Genomic DNA, 8,286 nt, shown 5'->3' on the forward strand with positions numbered 1-8,286 from the left:
CAATTATCAAGTAAAGGAAGGAGGAGGAGAATTGTCTTAAGATTTAAACTCTAATTTTCTTATAAAACAAACAGTAACAATTATGAAATGGTAAGATTACAAGTCAGTACTACTCCTTCTGCCATTTTGAACTGTTTAATCTACTACTACCATAGGAACCTCTGCTTTCCAGTTTCATTTTCCCAGTGAAATGGTCGAAACAGGAACATGATCATTGTGAAGGCATCCAAAGTTATGTAAACAAGTGCAATCAGAAGCCAATTTAGTCTACCATTCATCTGAGAATTGAGTATTAAGAAGAAAAATGGAGTTGTGAAGTATCTGAATTCAATTAATGGAGCAGGAACAAGAACCGCAGCAGTGGCTAAGAAATATGCCACTACCCATATTTTCCTCTTGGATTTCCCTACCAGAAGAAAATTCAGTCAGGACAAACAGGTACAATAGAGTTATTATGTTATTGGAATCTTTGTCTATGAGAGGTGTTTACAGGATTCATGGCATTGCTAGAGACTAGAAGAAACTAAGCCACTTACCTAATATGTTGAAGATGGAAAACCATGAATAAATATATGCTGGAACGAGAAGATACTTCGACGACCAATGTGCGTTGATAACTTTACGCCAGAGGTAGAAGGGATAATGCCGATTGTCAGCTAGAAGATATGGGTGAGCGATGCTGCAACACACTAAATATGTGAGATCCCACGTCGGTTGGGGAGGAGAACGAAATATTCTTTATAATGGTGTGGAAACCTCTCCCTAGTAAACGCGTTTTAAAAACCTTGAGGTGAAGCCCGAAAGGGAAAGTCCAAAGAGGACAATATCTGCTAGCGGTGGGCTTGGGCCGTTAGTGAATCAAATAGAAAATAAAGCATGCAATTGTCATAGGGAAAAAGAAGCAAAAAGTTATGAAAATGTTTAAATGGGATCTAAAAGAACAATCAAGACATTAGATGGCTGACAAGTGATAACTTATTGTTCATCAATTCAAGAACAAAAAGCAGTACTCATCTCCTTTTACAAGCCGTGCCCCTCCCAATGCCTAAACTTTAGAAACATCATGGGTTTTTCTTGTTAGAGCATGCAATCACTAGGTATGTGTTACTTAGAGACCGCATGCCTTATCCAACAGGGTCACCCTTGGGGGCAAAAGGCAGTACCCCTTTTATTGAAGTAATTATGGTTATTTGCTTAATTGTTTCAGATATTGTACCATGCAATATGAGAAATCTAATCTCTCCAATGATATGCTAACTCGTTTCGGAACCCGAACTAACCTGAAATAGTGTACGAAGATGAAGCCAGCAAGAAGAGCAATGAAAACTTGCAAGAAACTAAGAGGTCTGCCTTTCCAGAGTGAGTGAAACACATCTATGACTTGACTTGGATTACAGTGCGTTGGAGCCATAACTAGAGCAGAAAAAAGACCAAAATACATAATCTGTGCAAAATGTAGAGAGACTGCATGCGCTTCCTTTGCACCTGCGTTTTGAGAAATGTAATGACAATCAGTTTATTTCTGAATAGAAATTACAATAAATAATCAGTGATACTCGATTCAAATAAAAGTAGGGCGTCACAATGATAATTACCAAGAACGATACTTCCGTTCCAACGAACAAAAGCAACAAACGCCGTAAGCACAATTACAAAGGGGCAAAATGAAACCAAAAGCTTAAATTTCATACGCCAAATGGTCAATATCATGGCCCTGATCTCATCCATTAAACCTGAAACAGAATGCCCCAAAGAGATACATAGGAATGATGAACAGAAATATGAAGGAAACTTGAGGGGCAAAAGAACAAAAAAAGTGAGAGTTGCCGTTTAAAATATATATTTGTGACAAAAAAGAAACTTCAGCTAGCAATTTCTGCAAATGAACCATACCATAAAACGACTTTGCGACTCAAATTTTAATGGAAACAGATTAAGAACTGTGAAATAATACCTGATTTCTGGTCTATCGATGAAGATCTTGTGCTATGTCGAAATTGTTTGCCAGCATCCTTTGTGGAATTAAACTTTCTCTTTCGCAAGTTTGCTCTAGAAATGGGACTTCCTTTAGCATTCAAAGGATTACTTTCCTCCACCATTACATCATTCTCATGCATTTGTATATTATCATCGTGGCAAGTCAGAGTAGTATCAATAACGGCAGAGCATGCTACAAAAAGCATCCATATAATATTTGTTTGTCGAATGACAACTGCAGAGATACCAAACTGTATGATGGGATGAAACTAAGTTATCAGAAGGATAAAAGATTGCAGAAATGAACTGAGAAATTTCAACAAAAAATGCAATTTTTTAACACTTTTTGACAGAAAATAGCAAATATTTAATTTTATGAATTAGAATAAATCACAATAAACTGCCTGTCTAAGGAACTCATAAACCAATCAGAGGAAATATTTCATCATAAAAATATATGTACTTCCAGAATGCTCCTTAAACATTTCGTACTTCCAGAATAAAGGGATTTCTTTCTTTTTTCTCCGACTTCGTTCTCGTTTAATCAATTTCATATGGCAAGAGAACTTAAGATACTATATGGAAGAGTACTAGAAAGCTCTTTACCAATGCACTCGACCAGTAATTCTTCTTCAAGCATGCTAAGTACATAGCAAGGACTGCTGTAAGTGATGCAACATCAGTGTAATAAAGAAAAGTGAAGAACCAATGGAGTGGGTAAAGTGACAAAATCACAGCATAAGTTGTTGCCTTCTTATCATCAAGATTTGGCCTTAAATGGGAGATTATCTCATACACAAGAACACTGCACAAAACTGCCAAAATCCCATTGGTTGAACGGAGAATCCGAACGGAACAGGCTTCAGAAAATGATGGTGCTGCTTGAGTAAAGATAGTGGCCGGAAACAGAGAAGCAACATGGGCGAGTGAAAGATAGTACCTGCAAAAGTTTTGGATTCCATGTATTAACAATCTTGCGAAAACAGGTATCATGATTACAACAAAGTTCTGTCAAGAAACCCTAGTTATACTACCATGATAAGAGACAGAGATACTAATTTTTCCTCGCAGGAAAATGGGAAAATTGAGCTATTGGCTAGAATCCAAAATTGAAGCAGAAACTCTTGGAATTAAAGAATAGAACTACAAACATACAGTCCAGGAGGAGTTGTAATCATGGGATCCCAACTTCTGAAGTTCCCACTGCAGTATTTCTGAGCTTGAGGTATATGAAATATCTCGTCCTTGAGCATCATTCAGGATCATTATCGTTAGTTTCTCAACTAATTGTACTAAGAAAATGCAATTGTGAAGGAACAACTCGAATTTTAAAGAAAATCGAAATGAATATGACGAAGACATTTAGAAATTATATCTTACGTACCATATAAGGATCGGGAACAATGCGGTTGACGAGGATGGAGATCGGAACCACCCACAAACTCACGATAGCGGCTACAACGATTCTGCCCATTGTTTCTCAGTCCCAGATTCAGATTCTGAGCACGATGAACAAATTGTATATTTCTGAATTAGGGCAACAAAATGGAAACAATTAAGAATCTCAATCAAGTCATCGGCGGCTAGGGTTCATGATCTGCTCAAGAGAGAAGACCCAATTTGGATTTGGGATTGTTATGCGCGCTTCGTTTACGCGGGAAGCATATGGCAGGATCATGATACCGCCACTAATACCCAACCCACCTCCATCTCCTTGAGATTGAACATTTGTTCTTAAATTTTGATCAAATTAACGAACAATTTAGTTATTAGTAAAATATTGTCATTTTTCAACTTTCAATTTTTAACGATTTAATTTTACAAAAACTCTTCAATATTTAATTTGATTTCCTTTAGGGTAAAGATTAAATTGTTAAAAAATTTAAAATATGAAAAATTAATAAAAAACGTATTAAAATTCGAGAACTAAGACCCATATAATTTTTTTTATGTCTATTAATTGATTTTTTCTTTTTTAATAAAATATTTGAATTCTTATGTAAATTTTAAAAACAAAAAATATATATATATTTTTTTTTGAGTTTTGTAAAGCTTAATTAAGAACAGTATTTACAAATTTTTTTTTTTTTTAATAAAATTAAAATAAAAGACCAAAATATTATCATTAAACTTTAATTAAATAAACATTAGTTTTTGGACTTTTCGTTCCATATTTTTAAATTTGTAACAATTTCATCGTAAACTAATTTAATTTATATATGGCTTAGTTTATGATTTAACTCCATGTCATATTTTCAATTTAGATGTAGATTACATCGTAAACTAATTTAATTTATATATGATTTAACTCCATATCATATTTTCAATTTAGATGGTTACATAATTTTAATTTATATATGATTTAACTCCATGTCATATTTTTAATTTAGATTATTACATGATAATAGAATTTTCTTTCTAATACTGTTATAAATTTTTTAAACCTAAAATTGTCATTATTGAATCATTTTAATATTAGAAAAGGTCTAATAATAGAAAAGGTCTAATAAAGTGTATCTAAAGTTTAGACATATTTAAAGATTTCTATAAGTTATTGTTTCTTATAGACAAAATTAAGAATTTAAGAACTTACAACAAAATTAAAATGTTAAGATCTTACTAAATCTTTTTCTTTAAATTCATTGACGTATTTGATATAAAGTTTGATATAAAAGTTACCGTATTTAAACGGAAGATACAAACTAAAAAAAGTTAGTAAATAGCCTTGTAATTTAACCTAATAGAACGTACTCCCCAATTAAAAATCAATAAATTTCATGGATCGTCTGGGCATCGATCAGCAAACTGAGCCCAAACACATTCTATGTAACCAACCAAATGCATTAAACATGTTTGAAAGTGAGATAATTATTCAAATTTCCTCAACGATCACAATATAATAAGGAATGAAACGAAACATAATTGACTCAGTACCAAAAGGCTATAATAAGGAATGAAACGAAACATAATTGACTAAGGCTTACAAATGATAACTGAATGATTAACAAAAAGACCAGCTATCACTCCTTCCATTAAAGGTTGACCATACATTATGATAAGAGAAGGTACAAAAAGAAAGCAAAATTGGAAATTCAGGGTTGAACGAAGGGAAATTCAAGCAGCAATTTCATTCTCATGTAAAATCGTACCAAACCGAAATTGACATGTGTTTGCTTGTGATTAGAAGCACTTCCTGTGGACAATTGAAGGACCAGACTCATCATACTCAGCCTTGGCAATCCACATCTGCATACAAGTAAGCCAAATATCAAGTAAGAGGGCTCTAGAGCTAAGCATATAGTGAGTGCTCTGTGATAAGAAGGAAAACCGTTTGAATACAATAAACTCACCTGCTGGAAAGTGCTCAAGGATGCCAAGATGGAACCTCCAATCCACACACTGTACTTCCTTTCAGGCGGTGCAACCACCTTAATCTTCATGCTGCTCGGGGCCAACGCAGAGATCTCCTTGCTCATTCTATCAGCAATGCCGGGGAACATGGTTGAACCACCACTGAGCACAATGTTTCCATACAAATCTTTCCTGATGTCAACATCACATTTCATGATGGAATTGTATGTGGTTTCATGAATACCAGCAGCTTCCATACCGATCATGGATGGCTGGAAAAGCACTTCTGGGCATCGGAAACGCTCGTTGCCGATGGTGATCACCTGACCATCAGGTAACTCGTAACTCTTCTCAACTGAAGAGCTGGTCTTTGAGGTTTCCAATTCTTGCTCATAGTCAAGGGCAATGTACGCCAACTTTTCCTTCATATCTCTCACAATTTCACGCTCTGCTGAGGTGGTGAATGAATAACCACGCTCAGTTAAAATTTTCATGAGGGCATCAGTCAGGTCACGGCCAGCAAGATCAAGACGTAGGATAGCATGTGGAAGTGCATATCCCTCGTAGATGGGGACTGTGTGACTGACACCATCTCCAGAATCAAGCACAATACCTACACCAAAGCAAAATAACTTCACGAGGCAGCCTCAATAAACATAAATCTCTGATTCACCTACTTTTCATCAGCAAAAAGAATTGAAGTAACTTTTCAGAGGGTAAATGCACATGTTTTATTTTTAAACACTAATGAGAAAGCTTACCGGTTGTACGACCACTGGCGTAAAGGGAAAGAACAGCTTGAATGGCTACATACATAGCTGGTGCATTGAAGGTCTCAAACATAATCTGGGTCATCTTCTCACGATTAGCTTTGGGATTGAGTGGTGCCTCAGTGAGGAGAATTGGATGTTCTTCGGGAGCGACACGAAGTTCATTGTAGAAGGTGTGATGCCAAATCTTCTCCATGTCATCCCAGTTGCTAACAATTCCGTGCTCAATAGGGTATTTGAGAGTCAAAATACCACGCTTGGACTGAGCCTCATCCCCAACATAAGCATCTTTCTGTCCCATTCCAACCATAACACCTGTATGGCGGGGGCGACCAACAATGCTAGGGAAGACGGCCCTTGGAGCATCATCCCCAGCAAACCCAGCCTGATAAACAGCAGGAAAATTACAACTTAAGTTGTTTTCTTCTGTTGCAAAGGATCAAGATCATAAATAGACGTTCACAATGCAATTTTAACCAATTGATTTACAAGTATTATATTTAAAAATTTACAGGACTACAAATTTTCATACAATTTAATCCTCAACTACAGGTACAATTCAATCACCTTAACCATTCCTGTTCCATTATCGCAGACGAGAGGCTGAATGTCCTCGTTCTCGGCCATCTCTTATATTATCTGCAATAGAATATCAGAATTCATTGAAGAAAAGGAAAGAAACATGTGAGATCTAAAGAAAACGTGCAAGGAAATAAGGAATGCTTCTTTTAGAGATAGGAAGAAAACAATATGCTATGTTCCTGAATCTAATATTCTAAGGAAAATATTTGGCTTCAAATTCATGAATCATGATCTGCCGTATACAACAACCAAAACTTAAATGGTCGGAATTGCAAAATACAGCTAAGATCCTTGACATATAACATATCTCATAAATTTGAAAGCTGCATCGTATGAAACTTGAGATTAGAATAGACATACACAATTACAGTAAGGCAAGGATATAAAATGACATTCTCTGATATTCATAAAAAGATTTAGTCATAAGTAAAATAGTCAATGTTTATCCTCTGCTTCGTACAGAATAAGCCAGATCATGGCCCGATCGATACTGCATAGTCTTTTCAAAACGCACACTCTGATTTAAGAAAGTCCAAGTAAATAAAATACTACAATGATTAAGTTCTAAGAAACTAATCGTTAAGCTACTGAAGCATTACTCGAAAAATTCTTTTCAGTTCTTCGGAAATCAAATTATAATTAACAAAGATTAAAGAGAAAATAGAAAACTCCGCAAGATTCAAGCACTGAATCTAGCTCCAATCAAAATCCGTTCAGTAGAGCCAACGAAACAAGAATCCTAATGAAAAACAATCAACCAACCAAATCTAACGCTAGAACATTCAAAGAGCCACGCCAATGTACAGTAAACCATGGAACAGGGGTGGAAATGCGGATCGTTTAAACTGAAATTCGAGAATCGAATCAGTACATGAAAATGAGAACGTAGAAGCAAAGATTAATGAAACAATTCGAGTGGAAATTTAGCATTACCGTTTTTCGAAACCCTTGAAATCGAAAGCGCTTTGGATCGAAGCTAATTCGTTTAGCTAGCAGCTACCCGCCTCCCGAGGGGTGGACCTCAGTTTATTTCAAAAATCGGGGATACAAAAAAAAAAACGGAAAACGGACGATACAAAAAGACGAAGTCAAAGAAAATGAATTAAAAATAAAAATAAAAATAAAAATGGGAAATAAAGTTCCGCCCGAAATGAAATGCGACTTAAATGCACCTCAAATTCGGTCACATTCTGACCGTTCCCTGGTCTAGACTAGAATTCGGATATAACTAAGCACTAAATCTACGGCCCACATGACGCGTCACTTTGATCTGGGCCTCAGGTGGATCCAGCTGTCATTCTCTCTCTAGGACTGAAGTGCCCTCCACCTACATTTTATTTAAATAAAAATGAGAATTGAATAATTATTTTAAATAATATCTAATTTCTTTTTTTTTTCTTTCGATTTAATATATATAATTAAATAGTTAGTACTCTTTATGCAGGAGAAATCTAAATTTACGCCAAATTTACTTTTTAATTTTCCCCCAATTTTAAGAAATTATATTAAATTTTTTATTATTCTAATAAATTTCTTTCTTTTAAATTTATCGTTAACTAATTTTAATATTTAAAAATAACAAATATAGAATTCAAAAAAATTTAAA

At 35.0% G+C, this 8,286-nt stretch overlaps 2 protein-coding genes across 2 annotated transcripts; both read right to left on the reverse strand.

The window, feature by feature from the left end:
* Positions 1-12: 12 nt before the first annotated feature.
* Positions 13-3,714, reverse strand: LOC111782301 (dol-P-Glc:Glc(2)Man(9)GlcNAc(2)-PP-Dol alpha-1,2-glucosyltransferase). Its single transcript, XM_023663159.1, has 8 exons — positions 3,362-3,714; positions 3,133-3,221; positions 2,584-2,917; positions 1,955-2,228; positions 1,596-1,733; positions 1,281-1,485; positions 537-679; positions 13-406 (listed from the first exon to the last, which is right to left on the reverse strand). The coding sequence occupies exons 1-8, from the start codon at positions 3,449-3,451 to the stop codon at positions 147-149; spliced, it is 1,533 nt and encodes a 510-aa protein (XP_023518927.1). The 5' UTR covers positions 3,452-3,714; the 3' UTR covers positions 13-146.
* Positions 3,715-4,845: 1,131 nt separating this feature from the next.
* Positions 4,846-7,759, reverse strand: LOC111782262 (actin-like). Its single transcript, XM_023663101.1, has 5 exons — positions 7,614-7,759; positions 6,666-6,737; positions 6,090-6,483; positions 5,328-5,941; positions 4,846-5,223 (listed from the first exon to the last, which is right to left on the reverse strand). Exons 2-5 carry the CDS (start codon positions 6,723-6,725, stop codon positions 5,158-5,160), a joined length of 1,134 nt encoding a protein of 377 aa, XP_023518869.1. The 5' UTR covers positions 6,726-6,737; positions 7,614-7,759; the 3' UTR covers positions 4,846-5,157.
* Positions 7,760-8,286: the final 527 nt, after the last annotated feature.

The sequence above is a fragment of the Cucurbita pepo genome, chromosome LG19, assembly GCF_002806865.2.
Source record: "Cucurbita pepo subsp. pepo cultivar mu-cu-16 chromosome LG19, ASM280686v2, whole genome shotgun sequence".
Taxonomy (NCBI): domain Eukaryota; kingdom Viridiplantae; phylum Streptophyta; class Magnoliopsida; order Cucurbitales; family Cucurbitaceae; genus Cucurbita; species Cucurbita pepo.